General features: G+C 31.6%; 3 protein-coding genes across 5 annotated transcripts; all 3 read right to left on the reverse strand.

The window, feature by feature from the left end:
• Nucleotides 1-647: 647 nt before the first annotated feature.
• Nucleotides 648-7570, reverse strand: LOC131666680 (transmembrane protein 43 homolog). 2 transcript variants are annotated; one of them, XM_058939519.1, is made up of 9 exons: nucleotides 7252-7570; nucleotides 7038-7166; nucleotides 6882-6962; nucleotides 6419-6782; nucleotides 6099-6278; nucleotides 2191-2285; nucleotides 1869-2101; nucleotides 1278-1784; nucleotides 648-1210 (listed from the first exon to the last, which is right to left on the reverse strand). In XM_058939519.1, the coding sequence occupies exons 1-9, from the start codon at nucleotides 7336-7338 to the stop codon at nucleotides 919-921; spliced, it is 1968 nt and encodes a 655-aa protein (XP_058795502.1). In that variant the 5' UTR covers nucleotides 7339-7570; the 3' UTR covers nucleotides 648-918. The 2 variants fall into 2 exon arrangements, with proteins under 2 accessions (XP_058795502.1, XP_058795503.1); XM_058939520.1 differs by lacking the exons at nucleotides 648-1210; nucleotides 1278-1784; nucleotides 1869-2101; nucleotides 2191-2285 and adding exons at nucleotides 5112-5582; nucleotides 5690-5859 and having other exon boundaries at nucleotides 5931-6278.
• A 1238-nt stretch (nucleotides 7571-8808) lies between these two features.
• Nucleotides 8809-12052, reverse strand: LOC131666715 (protein CREG1-like). 2 transcript variants are annotated; one of them, XM_058939575.1, is made up of 7 exons: nucleotides 11682-12052; nucleotides 10913-10987; nucleotides 10504-10829; nucleotides 10037-10191; nucleotides 9751-9870; nucleotides 9605-9686; nucleotides 8809-9535 (listed from the first exon to the last, which is right to left on the reverse strand). In XM_058939575.1, exons 3-7 carry the CDS (start codon nucleotides 10796-10798, stop codon nucleotides 9366-9368), a joined length of 822 nt encoding a protein of 273 aa, XP_058795558.1. In that variant the 5' UTR covers nucleotides 10799-10829; nucleotides 10913-10987; nucleotides 11682-12052; the 3' UTR covers nucleotides 8809-9365. The 2 variants fall into 2 exon arrangements, with proteins under 2 accessions (XP_058795558.1, XP_058795557.1); XM_058939574.1 differs by having other exon boundaries at nucleotides 9047-9535; nucleotides 10504-10811; nucleotides 11682-12050.
• Nucleotides 12053-13802: 1750 nt separating this feature from the next.
• Nucleotides 13803-14515, reverse strand: LOC131666747 (uncharacterized). Its single transcript, XM_058939626.1, has 2 exons — nucleotides 14341-14515; nucleotides 13803-14269 (listed from the first exon to the last, which is right to left on the reverse strand). The coding sequence occupies exons 1-2, from the start codon at nucleotides 14513-14515 to the stop codon at nucleotides 13803-13805; spliced, it is 642 nt and encodes a 213-aa protein (XP_058795609.1).
• Nucleotides 14516-17695: the final 3180 nt, after the last annotated feature.

Consider the following 17695-nt stretch of genomic DNA (forward strand, 5'->3'; position numbering starts at 1 on the left):
TATAAGCGACTCTTGCAAGTGTGGAATCAATTCGTTACTTTAACTAATTGTAATTAATTAATCGTTTTTTCAATAATCAACAAGTTAGTACTAAACTATTCGTCCTAATTAAGTTATTTAAAAAAAGTCATAGTATATAAAAAAATAATTTATACCAATTATTAAATGACAATATAAATGTCGTAAAAATGTTTCAATTTGTGCCAGTTAGAAAAATGTACTTTTGAAAAATACGTATATTCAACTTGTTTCAACGTCGACCATGAGTGTTTTTTTGGTCTGAAGTAATGAATTGTTTCTTACAAGGCAAAAGTATGTCTAATCATAAATAACGAAAGCCTGCGTGTACATAAAAAAAAATGTGACGAATGCGACTGGCACGTAAAATACATAAATACGTGCAGGATATTTAGAAAAAAAAATATTCATACGTGAAGATGCGCAAGGCAACATTATTTCCTGAAAAAGCAATGAAAGTCATTTTGTTGCCTTGTCAGTGGAAAGAAACAAACATGTCAGTTTGTATTTCAAACAATAAACGATAAAAATTGCATAATAAATAATTTTATTAATTTCATCAATATCCAAATATTATCTCGATAGTTTAGATTTTATCGACACATTTTTGGTATACATCATTACATTTCGTTTTCCAATACATTTGTTTCAATATTTTATTGCATTTTAAATATTGTACAATGGAAAATTGTTTATAAAAAATTATATAAATTGAATATTTAATTGGTGTGTTTAGATAATCTTGATGTGCAATATTTAATAGATGGTATCAAAATTCGATATAGAAATTCAAAACAAATATCTAACAAAATATCTATAAACAAATGATGCGATAATGTTTAGAAAAATGTATGTTTCTCGATCTTAAGTAAGGTACTGTTTTGAATAAGTCTATGTATACTAAAGTCTTCTGTAATCTCGTTGCTGCTGTCCAGGATTTGCTGATGAATTGGAGCCCATAGTAGAGTAAATAAATGGTAAAATTGATGCTAAGGCCAATCCTAAACCAACAACTGGCCGATACCAAACCCATGCAAAACCAATGATCAGAAGGCTAATTGACATAGACACAGACATCGTGAGAGATTCTATTGCTATTATTCCACATAAAATATTTGAGTTCAGAATAATAGTTTTCAGTATGTTAGCCAAGCAGGTTGCTGCCAGAAACATTACTAGCCAACCCAATGCTCTAAAATCAAATTAGAAAAATAGAAGTATAATGTGGATTTAAGTAATTTATTACTTCTAATACATACCTAATTGTCCAAGTTCTCCAATAATTGTCAACATGTTCAAGATGAAACATTTGATCAACAGAAACTGAATGTTTCCTCAAAAGAAGAATAGCTTGTCCATGAGTTGTAATATAAGGCTCAATTTCGCCATTCACTAATTTTCCAACTACTGTATAAATATCTCCCCCTTTCCCTGCATAAGATACCTGCACTCTTACGTCACCTACTTTTGGATCCCAAAGATCAGAATTATGGTAATAGAGACCTGAATGCATTTTAATATCTCGACGTTCTGGTCTCTCATCACTTGTGACTTCTACAAAATCATTGAACTTTTTTTTCAACTCCATACCTAAAGCAAAGTCACCTATTCGTACATCTTCTGATATTTGAGTTTGGCTCTTGACTGGCATTTCAGTTGGATTTTCATGACCAAATTTAATGTAGAAGTCATTAGAATCAATCAATTTGTCTTTCCATTCAGTGGTATAATAATAATGTTTATCTTCCTCTAAAGATCCAGGGTAACTGTAATGATGATTAAATAGCTGAATGAATCAATATTTTGGAATTGAAATTTTTACTTTCATCAAGTGGTTTATCAATACACACCTTCTGTCTTCTTCAATCTCTACCCACTGATACATTTGAGCTCTTCTCTTTAACTTCACACAAGCCACAATCACTCCATAATCAGGCTCAGTCAGTGGTTCAGATACTTTCAGTGGTCCAGAAATGTAAATTAATCTATTTTCGAACTCGGGTATAGGCTTCATAGTATTTTGAATAACAGCAATATTATTCAATGCTTCATCCAAAGAATATGCCATTTTCACAGCTCTACCCTGAAAATTGATTAATATACTAGTGTTATTGTTTAATTGAGTTCCCCTACGAGAGATAATATTGGTTTGTAAGCTACGATCAATGTTACCTCATTCCAAACAAACAAGTACATTCCTGTAGCCAATAATATTAATCCGATTATCGCAGTAAGCCAAGATTCTTTAAACTGTTCCATAACTGAAGCTCGCACAGAATGGGGCTCTTGCTCTGGGCGATAACTTCTCATTCTACCATTAGATAAGTTTCGATTGACTCTTTGATTTGCATTGTTTCTTGACAAATGTCCATTTTGCTGAAATTTAATGAAAATTATTTCCAGTTTATTTAAATAATATTGAAATGACTATTTTGCATGGTATATTTTATCAAATGATAACATACATTAACCCTGTGCATCTTGTAATATTTTGTGAATTGTGTGCAAATTATTTAATATTCGATTTGTAAGTTATGATTATAAATTCAGTGATTTTTTCGACGAAATTTGTTTTTTTCTTTTCATTGCAATCATTTTACTTAATGACTATTTGTTTGAACGGTTTTCACAATTTCATCTACTTTCTGTTAGTTCATTACCAACAATGACATCAGCATTGCCAAACTCTCATCAGATGTTGCATCTGCCTGTCGTCTGCTGGCTACATTCTTACAGAGCATGCGCAGACATAGAATCGTCTGCTACAGCGATGATTTCAAAATATTCGAATTTATGGAACCTACGACTTCCAGATAAATTTGGTAACAATGATATAAATGGTAAATTTGGTACCAGCCAAATTAATTGGAGTAGCCACCGATTACGGATCTGACACGAGATTCACAATACTAAGTGTTTATTTAGAGCATGTTCTTACCAAGTGTTCATTTAGAGCGTGGCAACCTCGCCTATGCGATTTTAATCTACGAGTTCTGCGAATGATCCACAGAGGATCACGGCATTTACTGAACAATGAAAAGACACAAAAAACTTTTCGTTGATTAGGCATTTAAGGTAGGTATGCATATATTGTCTGTCAATACGACGGAATAACATTTCTCTAAGATTTGTTAAGGCAGGGCAATAGGATTCCCGAATAACACAAAAACGTTTTGTAAACTTTTTCTGTAAAATTATATAACATGTGACGAACTTGGTAAAAAAACATTATGTGTGTGTGTGTGTGTGTGTGTGTGTGTGTGTGTGCGTGTGTATCCTTTATTAGTCGCTCCATTTGTCTTCTTCATTACTTGCGTTTGCATCTTCATTATCGCCTTGACAAGAGTTTTTGCATTTTGGTTCCCGTAAAATAATACGAAGATAATTTATTAATTTTGGGACTCGATTCAACAAGCAGATAGGCTACATATGGATGCTCGAGTGAAGTGTGTAAAGAAATTGTATCTAAAAATATCAAAAAAAGAAGTACCAAAGCAAGTCTACTAGTATTAAATAGACTGTTGTTATGTTTATAATCAAGTTTTTTTTTTTTTGGCGAGAGAGAAAATGCATAATTGATGCGCGAAGTCGGGACGGCCGACCGTGTTGGACTCGTAATGATAATCCTCTCACTCGACGCATTTCCTCTATTCTCTCTTTTGCTTTCAATACCTAGCACTATTTTCCTGTAACTTATCAGCCACTCAAATTTTTATTCTTTTATTGAAACCGTTACTTCTCGTTCGCGTTTCTCGCACGGTCTCACACTCGACGCTCAAAACTCTTTCCAAAAATGAAGATCTTTCATTCGACGTTTTTTACAAACATGTTGGTCGAGTCTACTACTTATCTGCCCCAATAACACAGTTTCCTTTCTTTTATTCTTTTATCTATTCGAGTCTGAACTTTGCCATCCAATAGTAAGCGATTTAACGTTAAGACAGTGGATCATTGTGGCGCACTGCAGCGATCATTATGAAACATAAGGTAAACACCACACGAAACCGGAAAGTACTTTCCCGCACTTGTATCGTAACGTACTATTATAGCAGGAAACAATTTTGACCTTTACTGCGCTGTTGCCAAACTGCAGTAATTTTTGTTTTTTTTTTTAGAACGGTTTTTCCCGTGCATATTTAGAGATAAGCCAAGAAAACAATTTACTTGGCGCGACTAGAAAATGCAACTTTTTACACAAGAGTTAAGAATAGCCGGTACGGTATATGAAAAAAAAAGGACTTTCTTTGTTTTTTAATACAACCAAAACTACCGGCGTCATATTTTTGTCGAATTGCACGTATCTCACTGCCGTTCGTTCGTGTTAAATAATAAAGTAAAAAAAAATCAACTAAGGTCTATTATTAAATAACCCGTATAAAAAAAGTAATAGAGAAGATTATAAGACTAATAAAATAAATACAATTCTTGTCATTGGAGTCAAGACAACATTATAATTGATAAGCGCATCTAACGTTATGAATATGTGGACTAAAATTAGTGCAACAGAACGTCATATAGAATTTACAAAAAAGACGAAAATATGTCTAAAATATCTTAATTAATTATTCGGACTGTGTATAACATATTTATATTTTAGCGAGTATACAATATTTTCTGAAAAATAATCTTATCATAAATCGAGTATGATCAAATTAATTAACAAAAGTAAAATCACTTATGTAAATACTGATGTTTTGTTGGTATAATAATTCTAATTAAAGTGTACTTGCCAAAATCATCTCTTTTACTGAATTCGATTTTTTAGGAATAGTTTAAAAAAATATAGAAATTAAAAAATGTGTCTTTTTCTCAAAAGAGGGAAGTTGATCTTCATGTGATCTTGTAATATATTAACGCTTTTTGAACTTTTGTAAACATCGTTTATTGTTTTAGGTGAAGTTAGCAAATTAAACTTAATATTTTTTCTTTCTTTGAGTTGTTTCCAACGTTTGAAAAGTTTACTTTAAAGAATCTATATTGTCTTATAAAATTTTATTCTTTTTATAAAATACTATATGTATAATAATACTACTGCTATAATATATTTAATGTACCATGTTTTTAAATAAAAACTTAAAAAATATTATTTTATAGTATTGTACAATGAATTAAGTACTCATTACGAATTTACTAATTTAGTTTATGCATCTTTTATATTAAAATTATACTTCTAATAAGTACTCTACTTACGAGTCTATTGTTTGTATTAATATAAATAAATAAAAATAGTTCATGTCATAATCCTTGGTGCTATAATATATTTTTATCCATATTTTTCACTCGAAATTAACTTACATTATCAATATATCGACTTAGGATGTTTTATTAATTATAATGTTCAATCATTATAAATAATACTTTTTAAATATAAAATTCTTATTCTGCAATTCGAAGTAAGTATATCCAATATTACAATATTTACAGGAAATTGCATAAAACAGTATATAATAAAAAAATATTTGCTTATCCAAACGTGATACTTAAATAGCTATAAAATAAGAAATAACATTTTTTACTTTAGAATATCTGTTTTAAGTTCCATTTTGTCCTGCAAGTTCGTTCAGCTGAAAAAAATATTGTTATCATTATATGCAAAACGTTACATAATTTGTTAGAGATAAAATTTTTGCAAGCGCTGAAAATCTTATAGTTAATGATATTCATAACATACCTCTTGGATTTTTTGAACTTCTTGAGCAAGCAAATTATCAATTATTTCTTGGAAACGCTCTCTCAATTTTATATTTTCAATTTTGTCTATGGTACTTTCTTGTTGACGCCTTTGTTCTTGTAATTGTACGATTTCAACCTGAATTTGTTCACAACGAGCTTGTATGGCATCTATACCAAATTTTTAAACAATTAAAATTTATGATGTTAGAGTATAAGTTTATTGTATTTTTTATACAAACCTTTATTTCCCATTGTACTTTGAGATTCTGAATCATTTCCTGATATATCATAATGATTGAAATTTTCAACTTTTGGAATTTTTACATCCTCAAGATCAGGTTTCATGTCGTCAATAATTTCTTCTGACATAAACATATCTTTACTAAATTCTGTTACTAATGGATCACCGCTAGTTGATGGTACACCTGATAATTGTCCAGAATACTTCACTTGCATTGAATTGGAATCAGAAACCCTACTATCTACAGACAAGCGACTGCTTTCATCCAAGTCCATTACGTTAATTTGTGTTTCTTCATCATCTTCTTCACTATCACTAACAGCTTCTCCAAATATATCATGCTCAGCTAATAAACGAACATTGAAATATGAATGCTAATGTATTTTGTAACTATAAATATGCTTTTTAGTAGTTTAGTTTCTTTGTTGAAAAATTATTTAATAAATATGATTTCTACAATATCTGTTACAATAAAAATTGACTTACCAACATCAACACTTTGTGAAGTTTCATTAATAGGTTCCATCTTGCCTTTAACAGTCCCACTTGACGATACAATATTTGGCTTTGTTACATCCTCATCTTCACAAATTACTTCCCATTTTACATTTACAGCTTCATTATCGACTCTCAATAATCGCTTTACTTCCTTTTCTATCTCTGGTGCCTCTACATACTTTTTTTTGAGTGTTTTCCTGAACCTCTTCTTTCTGACATTTTTTGTTGGTGGTGTTATACCATGTGGCCAAAGGTACTTCTTATCAACTTTAATTGGATCCTTCTTTTTCTGCTTCAATGGGGAATCTTCATCTGTAGTAGTTTGATCATCTTCTTCTTTACATAAAAGCAGCTGTAAAGAAAATGCATAACGAATCTAATAGTATAATCTATGAATCTAATAGTATAATAGTATAAATGATTTAAACTGAACAGCACGTAGGTAACTCACTTGACAAATATCTGCAGTTTTATAAAAACTTTTATTGTCTATTGTTTTCAGTGACTCAACAATTGTTGGCAAGTCAAATACCTGCATTTAAAAAAATACATTAATAATTGTACTATAATCGCAAATTAAACAAAATAGTAATAAAATTATACCAACCCTAGCATGTAGTAAAGTGTTATCAATCCTAACTTCTCCATAGCGCATATCATTCTCTAACTTTATGGTCAGCCGATCTTTCAGTGATAAGCCATTACGTAATGTCTCCCTCAGAACTTTTGCAGGGTCCTACATAATTTTAAAAATGTTATCATGATTAACAAGTTTCATTAAAAAATGTTAATCTTAAGCTAATAGGTTAGAAAATACTTACAGGAGGCAAGCGCATAATAAACTGACTTTCCAATTCAACGGGTGCCTCTTTGCCGCTTCCATAATCATTATGATTGTTTTTGTGCATTGTCAATTTACCTCGCAATTGATTTAATTTACATCTAATTCAAATCAAGTATCACAAACACCTTTTGAGAACGTCACTATAGCACTGGCTTCAACAATACACAAAATCAATAAATCAATTAACAAAATTTACATTAATTACAAACTACAAAAACAAAACACTAAATTGGAATCTAGATTTTTTATAATACAGCCCTAAGCATAAAACAACTCAACATCCGAATGTTTTTGCTTTTGCGAGCCTACTGAGCGCTGGTGGTTGGTGCTTTAGAGCGTGGGTTCGAGCGCCCCTAGTAGCTAAGACATGGAAGTTGTCGCACAATTTGGATGGAACCATGGAGGGGGTATATTAAATGTGTGACTGGCCGAGATGGGCGGAGCGACAGCATGTGCCTGCTTACTCGATCCAAACAAATACCTTTAGGAGGTGTTGCAAGTTTGAGCACAGACTATCGTTCGATTCTCATAGACATTCTTTTGTAAACCAATTATATTTTATGTACACCTGTTATAAAAGTGATTAATAAATTTTGGTTTCAACAATTAATTCAGCTTGCGATGCACTTTAAAACTTTCTTCACTCCCTTAAATGATGAACCCCTCTCAGCTTTTATATTTCAAGCTCAAGTATTTTTGGTGATATGTCCGTGATAAGTCGATAACGTCAAAAACTTAAATACTTTTTTCCCAGTTCTCTCACTTAAAATTCAAAATAAGTATATTAATATATATTAAAAACATCTATGTGTTTCAATGGACATCAATCGACCATGAAAATTCTTTCCATTACAAATTCTGTATTTTTGGTAGCATAGAATGTGGCCTTATGCTATTTTATTGGATAGATCGAGAGAAGAGTAAAAAAATACCATTTCTATAAGAGAACATTATAATTATGATGATGAAGTATCCAAAAGTATAGGAAAAAACTTCATTTTTTACATTTATAAACTCTATCGAGGTCTACTTATAAACTCTATCTTTGAAAATATTTTCTCTAACTATAGACCCTAAAAGTGGTTGTTTTTTGTTATTTTATTTTTAATTTTATTCATTATTTAAAACGTTTATTTTATTGTTTAAAATTTCAATATCAAATTGAAACAGTTGAATTCCAACAGTTTAGTGAATTAATCACGCCCCGCGACATCTATTTCCGACGCTTTTTAGCGATATATTTCTGAAATATTAGTTTTATACCATGTAAATACTTCATTCTGACATAATAATATATCAGTTTCCAAAATTTTCTCGTATCGACCCGTAAGAGGCTACGTATAAACCTATAAAAGTGCCCTAACTTTGAGATGAAATATCTGAAAATTATTTTTCCACGGCTTTAATAAAAAATAACGATATTGTTAGATTTAGCGTATTTTGATCTATGAAAATAGTCATGGATAATCTTTGAACTTTTCGCGCTGGAGCCTCTTTAAAAATTAAAAAAATTATAACAATTAAATTTTTATCACAAGAAGAAATTTTACATAATTCTTATTCTGATCTAAAAAGTAGAACATTTTTTAATAAAGTCCTAGAACAACAATAGACAGAAGCAAAAATGAACTCCAAACGAGCGTGTAGCGCGCAATCCCAACAACTAATCTGACTTGTAATTCTGAAGGCACAGCTATATTAAAGGCGGTTTAATCGTTCCAGAGATATGTGCGAGCATACAGAATTAAACAGAACCTTTTTTAAGGCTGCCAAAACAAATTTCAGAAAGAACGCTTATGAGAATACAACTGTTCTTATTTCTTTATTACAATTCATATATAGTTTCAAGTTCAAACTATTAAATATTCTCAAATATTGTACATTGAATATTCACTTTACAATTGGCAATAATGTACTGTAACATTTTACTTTGGTATTTCCATATATTTCATCGTAAGACAGCATGAATAATATCTTAATATTGAATGACGAAATTGATTTAGTTAGTTAATTACAGCCATTACTTTATTTGCAGTACTACCCGTAATGCATTGTATAAAAAAATATTCCTTCCTTTTGTCAACTTAATATTTAAATATTGAACCTTTCGTCTTCATTCTGATAACGGACTCTATAATCGGCCAAACTTGTAGGGTTCGGAGGATTTAAATAATCTTTTATCGTCAAGTATTTGGGTCCTCCAAAAGTGTCCAGCACGGCAATTGTGCTCATCTTTAGTTTGGCGAAAAAGAAATGATGATCTGGAACGAAATAATACTATAAAGTACACGTCAAACGAGAGTATTTCAATCATCGCGATAGTTGTTTACCTTTTGGCATATGAGCTAACCATGGATGTCGGCCAAATATAGCTCTTTGAGCTTTCGTGAATTCCGGATTATCTTCTTTCACCTGTAATTTTATGTGTTTCTTTTTACAATAACATATAAATGTTATTGTAACTCGAAAAACTTACCGCTTTAATTTTCCCTGACATAATAATCCTGGCGCATCTAGGATCCATCGGGTCATAATCCTTGATGTGGCACCAATTGCCTTGAGCCAGAGTCATCATAAGCGTCGCGCGATTATCATTCTAAGATACACGTCGAGAAAATTAATGGCTTTTTTCCTTCTTTGTCGATATTGTTATCTTTACTTTGTATTTTCGTGAGTGATAAGGAATTTAACAGACGCTTTAGAGGCAATCCAAACGACTGCACACTAATGGCTAAAGAAAATTATAACAAAATTGATCTTACGAAAACATCTTGAGCCGTGAAATCTAACGGCGTCAGGTATAAATATGGAATCCCAGTACCGTTGCCAAGCGGCCCATCGCTGAAGGAAATCACATTGACAAACGGATAGTTTAGAGTCTCTTTTTGCGAACTGATTGTCGCTACAGATGTCCAATCTGTAATCAATGTCCATCTTCGATTAATCATCGACCAAGATAAAATTTTATTCTGCGACATAGCATAGATTATAATTGTTCGTCAAACAATAAGTAGTACGTTATTGTCGCGCTTTTTAGAGTTTTCAATGATTGCGTTATTGCGGAAAGGTGCCTGATAACGCGTTCACGTACAGACCTGTCATCTTGATATGCGATTATTGAACTCTGTTTGCTAGAATTAAAATGCGCAAACAGAAACGCACAACTATCATTTACAATTTTTCATTGAAAAAAAATTAGAAAAGCAAACGCAAGAATAATTAAAATTACTAGCTTGATGGACGATGTATCGGGCCATCAGAGCAACCTGATCGATCGGAGGTGGATCAGCCACTCGCCCTCTCGATTGATGCCTTTTCCAGTGAGTCTTTTTCGCAGCCTCCTCGAAATGTTTTCTCTCGCGATTGGCTCTCTTCCAAGCTTGAAACTCTTGAAACTCCTTGAATTCCTGCCACTGCCGGTAATCGGTCGAGTCCTCGGTTCCGTGCGACAAGTGCGCCGAGACCATGGTTAAGGCCAGCAGTGACAACCAAGCGAGAGCAAATAGCGCAGCCGTGTACCTCATTTTCACTTGAACACTACAAATTCGTTCATTACTACAATAAGACGTTGTCACTTGCTGATATCGAGCTCGTGAATGGATTTGTTTGGAGAATAATTGTGAATAAACTATACATACGTGTCCAACTGTATAGCGATCTATCCTGTATCTCTTACGCGTCAATATTTGACATACAATGGGAATTACGTGAATCTGTAACATAACGGATTTATATATACAATATTTCTGGTTCCGATACAAGCTATATTTTTAATTATTTCCACTTGTTTTACGTAACTTTCAATGTTAAAATTAAAAACAATGTAAACTTTTATGAGATGCTGTAAATTTTGACAGGGTGTAAACCTTATTAGTAAATAATAAAAATGAACCGATACGGTAATAAAAAAAAAAGTTTTCATCGGAAAAATTAGAATATTCTTTAGCAAGAGTGCGCGAAATACGCAGGCATTTTACTGTAAAAAAGTATTGAAAAATTGTATTATTCCGAGTTGGCTTTCGAAAACAATACTATCGCACGCGTTTGAGGGGTCAACTGTGATTCATACCAGTTCGTCTATGTATATCTGATAATAAAAGACTGCTTGACATCACGATAGTAAGCTGTTAGATACTATAATGATATTGTCGAACTCGTGGTAAATAATATTTATATTGTTCATGCTGAGTCACACAGTATAACCTGTTACACTTATAAAATGTTTTATTTTTGCTAACGTTTACATTAATTTTTATTTAAACATTTTTACTGATTATGTAACTTTAAAGAAACTAATTGACAATCAACCAAAACTAGATAAGTACATTTCATTCCTATATAAAAGTAAATGGCGTTTTAATAAAATTTGACATAGATTGTAATAAACAATTTTACTCGGACATTTACCTCCAACCACTTTTTGTCATGAACAAATCAGTCTTTGACACTACAATCAATTCACTGACCAAAAGCGTCTACACAGTGTTTGATGAAATAAACGTCAACTTCCCGATCGAGTCGGACGACTACTGAAACGCACGAGAGCAGCTAGAGTCATGACGAATCACAAACATCGCCGATATTACACGAGGCTTCGAGAATACAGCTGACAAAGTATAGTTGCGCCTTTGTGGCGATGTGTACGTATGTATACACAATAAACAGCTGTTCTCAGCTATAAGCATATACGTCACTGCCTATACTTATCCTTTCTCTTTGTCACGAACGAACGTCTTTACTAGAATAAACCCGTGTTTTTCTTTTGTGTTGATCGAGCGATTGAACAACATTACGCTGTTCAATTATTTCTCACGTTACTAAAACAGAAGATGCGACGACCTATAAGTTTGAGATGATGGAATCGATGTTTGCGATACGAGTAATAGGAGTTGCTCTCGCGTTGCAGGTTGCAGGGTCGCAGGCATCTGCTACAAGATGAATTTGTTTATACGAAAATTGTTTCAAGTACAATTTGAATACTAAAAATAAGCTTATAAACAGTTTTGGATCAAAACTTAATTATTTATCGAGTTATCAATTATTGAAAAAGCCTAGTGTATAATAAATGGTTGATCGAAAAAGTAAAATTTTATTAATTAATATTTATTCATTTATAAAATAAAGTCAAATACAGTTAAATTAATGAATAAATTGTTTCATCGATTAATAATATTTATTTAATAATAGCAATAAAAACAATAACAATTCTAATAAAAAATTACACATTATATTACATATTAAAATATGACACTTAATGAAAAATATATTAGAACTAATTAGAAAACTATATTAGACATAAGATGTATAGTGTTTTATAAATCTCCCAAATCTTATTATGAATCAATTTTCAAACTTTCATTGAATTGGAAGCTACTGAGCTTTGATAGAAAACTTCAGATTGATTGCCTCTCACACAGCTGGCTGCCTTGTTTGATTGATTTGTCTCGTTTTCTTATCTGTCAAGTAATAATTTACTCACATCTTCCATAGCTTTTCAACAAGGTAACCATAGTTTTTCCCAGTATCAGAGACAAAAATACTTGCAAACATATTGAGAGGTGTAAACATCCTTGTCGCTTGCCTGCAGGTAGTTGTGGTATAATTCTTCGTAGTTGCAAGTTTTTTGCTTTCAATATTTATATACATGTTTGAGATAATATATAGGATCAATTTAACAGAAAATGCGATGATTCGGCCCGGGTTTTACCAAATTTTCCAATTAATTTAATGCGCCCTTAATTTTTCGATTTTATTAATTTGTGGTAATTATGTAGAACTATTAAAAAATACTTGTACTCTTTACTGTGTATTTTTGTGATTTATTTTACCTTTAAAAAACCGAAAATCGATCGAAAAGGAGTACATGAATTTTCACGGTTTTCTGAAATTTAATAAAAACCATAAACTGATAACGTCAGTTTACTTCGAATTCAAAGTCTTTTTAACTTACGGTTTCCGACATATTTTGATCGGTGGTTGACGAAATTCAAATTCAAATTCTTGCATCCTCTTGTTAAATTCTAAAAATTATAAGAAATCCACTGAGTGAGGTTTCCATTTTTATTGATGTCACTAGTATTTCTTTGTGTAAGAAAAGGATGTGACAAGTAGGCGCAGTAAAGAGATTCATTATTTTCAAATGAACAATAATGCAAGGAAAAAAATAAAATGAAAAAATTAAGAGCATGCACTCTAGACATTTGATGAGAGCACCATTTGAATATTTGAAAAAAAACGGAACCTAATAACGCGCCTCGTTGATGGAATCGGCTATAAGTACATCATAAAATTTTTATAATGATTTTCAAGAGGATGTCTAGAGTAGTTAAATAGATATCATAACAACAGGTTATATAAACATTTTTTATTAAGATTGAAATATTGAAAAAACTCAATAGGATGTATGCCATTCGTTATTTATTGTTAATGTGGTGTTTATTAAAAAAGTAAGAGAAATATGAATCTGTAAGCGGTATTAAATATTAAAATAAGCTATTAAAGTATGGAACAGCAGCAATTAAAGCATATTCAATTGTAGCATCCATTTTCCTTAGCTTTGTTCTTAATCTTAAGGACATCGGCAACCTTAAGGTAAATCTGATATCTGCGAGCGGCATTCTTATTCAGACCACTGGAACACTCGATAGCTCCATTAATAGCTTTAGTGGTTACTCCAAATTTGTTCTTGTTAGCGCCTTTTAGAGCGGGTCTCACATTCTTTTGCCAGAACCACGTGCTAACGTCAACAGAATATTTGGTGTTGCTCGCGACCAGGTCAGGATTTTGGAGCAGTTTGTAGCCGAGACCGAGGGCTTGCGAGGCAGCCTTATAGTTGACTCCCCAAGACAATTGAATGAAGCCTCGACCGTAGTAGAATTTGCCCGGTAAACCGACTTTGTCGACGTATTGTCCGGGACATTTGGTATCTTTGCAGGCTATTTCCTCTCTATACTGAAACCCACCGCTCTCGTGAATCAGTTGTGCCAGGAGCATTGCTGTGAATCGGACATTTTATTGTCAAGCATTCACATGTAAGTTTCTTTAATTACACTGCAGTTCTACTTACCTAATTCACCGCGAGAGTATTTGTTTGTAGATTTTGAGAGGTAAATGTAGATGCTGTTGTCTCTTGGTTTTGGATAACCGTTTGAAGTAATAGCATTGTTGAATTCATTTCTTGTAAGTGCTGTATTGCTACTGGAAACCAGTGCAAGTGCAATAAGTAGAATTAAAATCAACATACTCCGAACTGGATGATTGAAATATATTCTATTAGCTTAAAAATATTTTGGATCAATTAGAGTGTCTTGAGTACGTCCTGAAAGTTTCAGATAAAATAGCGAGTGACGATCTACACTTTAAAAAATTATAGAGAAGTACTTGCCCCACATAGTGAGATAAGTGAATTGAGTCAACGTTTATATACATAGTAACGGGTAAAATTGTACAGATATACTTTGAGGAAACTTCATATTATTTCGCGAAGGTCTGTTTATTTGAATAAACCAATAATCATTTATCTCCTAGTCATAAAAAAGATGACTTGTTTAAGCCAGAAAAAATATGCGTGACTTGATAAAATATAAAAACTAAAACTAAAAGGAAAACTTTCCTGCTCTAAATCACTTTTTTGCAAACCCCAATTTAAAAAAGTATATTATCTATTTCTTTTAAAACCACTAGAATTATTTTCATTATAAAAAATTAGTAAAAATTACTAAAAGGGATGTGTTTTAGTATTTATTTTCTTATAATATATAAACTGTTACGTGACATACTTTTTTGCAAGAATATTTTATGTACTAATCGTTAACATTGCGCGTTTTGAGTTCGTTTTTACTTCTATTCTTGTTTTAGGATTATGTTAAAACATATTTTATTTTTGGATCAGATTGAAAATTATGTAAACTTTTCTTGTGATAGAAATTTAATTGTTGCTATAAATTATTTTAATTTTTAAAGAGGATCCAGCGCGGAAAGTTCAGAGATTACCTATGACTATTTTTATAGATCAAAATATTACTTTGTACTTGTAATTGAGGAAAATTGTCAGATATTTCATCTTAAATTTATGGCACTTTTATACATCTATAAACGGCCTCTTAAAGAGCAAAATGTATTTTGTTATGTCTGAATGAGAAAGCTATAAGATAGAAAATTAATATTTTATAAATAAAAACTTGAGTTTTTAAATGGTATTTTTTGAGTTATTAACGAAAATATCACTAAAAAGTGTCGAATAATCGATATCGCGGCGCCAGATTAACTCACTAAATTGCTTGGATAACGATTACTAATAAATATTAAGATCTCTAAATGGATATACAGATTCAAGAGGATTTTTCTAAATAAACCAAAAGTACATGTCGAATTTCGGAAAAAACTAAGAAATTGGTGGTTTTCAGAAATACCTCTATTTTTTTTGCATTAAAATTTGAAATAACGAAGCGAAAAGAAATTTAAATAGAAATCCATTCTTACAGCTACCAATAATTACAAGGGAGAAACAACTAATTTTAGAGCTTATGAAAATATTTTCAAAGATAGAGTTTATAGATAGATCTCTATACATAGAGTTTATAAACATCAAAAAAATGAAGTTTTTTCGTATAATTTTGAACACTTCAATATCATAATTGTAATGTTTTCTTGTAGAAATGTTTTTTTTACTCTCCTCTCGATCTATCCAAGAAAATAACATAAGAATACAATTTCTGTTCTCTGTGCTACCTCTTATCTAGATTTTATAAGCTCCTGTTACTTAGTTATAGTTACAAATTTGTTTTCAACAAATTATTTGTATAATTTAGTATGAAGAAAAATCCAAATTCTAAAACAGGGAGAGCACAGAGAAATTAATGTAAATAAGAACATTGGCATTGTGTACAGAAAAACGTGTTCATTTCGATGATTCTTTGTATTTTTCTTATTTCAAAGATTTATAAAAATTGGATCGATTGATAGACTGTTTCTTGACATGGCAAGGTTAATTATCTGCACCTAGGAATACTTCACGCTTTATTTGAGCACTACTTTTTCAAATTATTTTAATCTACACGTCAAAAGTGTAATTGAACACGGTAAATAAGAAAAATTTTTTTTTATATAAATATTATTCACTTCTATCAATCACTACATTAGCCCGCGACCTACATAAAGCCTTTTTGGTTAATCCTAGAGATTATTATAAATTGGCTTTAGACACTACAAGATAACTAGGTACTTATATTGATTGAACCTAGGGTACTTTTCATCTTTGGATCATTAAAATCGGTTGCAATCCAAATGCGGGAGTATAGGGACAGCGGCACTGGTCCCCTCCGTGAATTTTCTAATAATTATCTAAATTAATCCTAAATCCTAAATTCTAGTTTAGGCGAAAAATCGTAGCTCTGGCAAATCAAAACCCTGAAACTGCGCCAAGTCTGAGGCGCACCTGAGATATATTGTTGCCACGTCACGGAATTAACTAAATAAACACTCGTGATGGCGTATTTGTAGCACGATAGTACTGAACCTTCGGTGAAAATATCATGCTCAATGATTTCTTTTTTTCAATAAAATAGTATGTTGCATGTATTCTTGTTCAATTAAGTTGACTATATGGAAGTGAAATTTTAACAGCAGCAGCCATAAATAGATTACACAGAAATTTTATTAATTGTTGTGCTTATTCATTCAAGCAAAGTTCAGCCCACCTCGAATTAGTTGTGAAGTAAAATTAAGTGGAGTTCAGAACCGTAGCTACAATCTATTAAACAGAAATTTCATTTTTTATTATGCTTTTTCATCCAAGTTAAAATTCGTCGTACTGAAATGACCTGCATTTATGAATAGAAAATATGCACATTTTTATTTATTATAGTGTATTTCAACGCGAATACTATATCAGCTATTGAGGTAATATTATCATAAAGTTCGATGCGGGTTCGAGAAAGTCTAATTATTTTAATGAGAAAATGTTGCCATAATTTAATCCTGAATTAAAAATCATTACGACTTCTAAACGGACCGATAAGGTAAATAGGTGCGGAGTCATTTATGATTGAGATGACAAAACTATCATATTTGGCAGTGTTAAAATTAGCCGGAAAGGCTAAAGTATGGTACGATGGATTGCAACATTCTTTACTAACTTAGGAAGCCTTATCCATCGCTTTCACACGACTATTTTCCGAGAATGAAAGCTTCGGGAAATTATTAGAAGATGCAGTACATTATAAAAATTTGCCGGAACAAGACTTTCAAGCATATTGTTTAATTAAGTCAGTCAAGTTCAATAAGCTACGCATAAAGGTATCGGAAGATACGATCGCTGACGTTATAACGCATGGTATTCACGATAAAAGTATTCAAATCATAGCATTCGCTCCGTATTTTAATAGCTCATTTGAATAGGCAATCAAGTATTTTTCCAACAT

Source organism: Phymastichus coffea, unplaced genomic scaffold, assembly GCF_024137745.1.
Source record: "Phymastichus coffea isolate CEN01 unplaced genomic scaffold, Cenicafe_Pcof_1.1 PCOF00060, whole genome shotgun sequence".
Taxonomy (NCBI): domain Eukaryota; kingdom Metazoa; phylum Arthropoda; class Insecta; order Hymenoptera; family Eulophidae; genus Phymastichus; species Phymastichus coffea.

Coding starts and splice junctions, on each gene's coding strand:
- LOC131666680 (XM_058939519.1), bottom strand. CDS start 7,338: ATGCACAAAAACAATCATAATGATTATGGAAGCGGCAAAGAGGCACCC. Junction 2,286..6,098: donor AGGTGTACCATCAACTAGCG/GTGATCCATTAG, acceptor ATTCTGTGCGAG/CTTCAGTTATGGAACAGTTT. Junction 2,102..2,190: donor ACTTGTTTGTTTGGAATGAG/GTAACATTGATC, acceptor ATCAATTTTCAG/GGTAGAGCTGTGAAAATGGC.
- LOC131666715 (XM_058939575.1), bottom strand. CDS start 10,798: ATGAGGTACACGGCTGCGCTATTTGCTCTCGCTTGGTTGTCACTGCTG. Junction 10,192..10,503: donor ATACATCGTCCATCAAGCTA/GTAATTTTAATT, acceptor CATTGATTACAG/ATTGGACATCTGTAGCGACA. Junction 9,536..9,604: donor GTTAGCTCATATGCCAAAAG/GTAAACAACTAT, acceptor ATTTCGTTCCAG/ATCATCATTTCTTTTTCGCC.
- LOC131666747 (XM_058939626.1), bottom strand. CDS start 14,515: ATGTTGATTTTAATTCTACTTATTGCACTTGCACTGGTTTCCAGTAGC. Junction 14,270..14,340: donor ATACTCTCGCGGTGAATTAG/GTAAGTAGAACT, acceptor TCCGATTCACAG/CAATGCTCCTGGCACAACTG.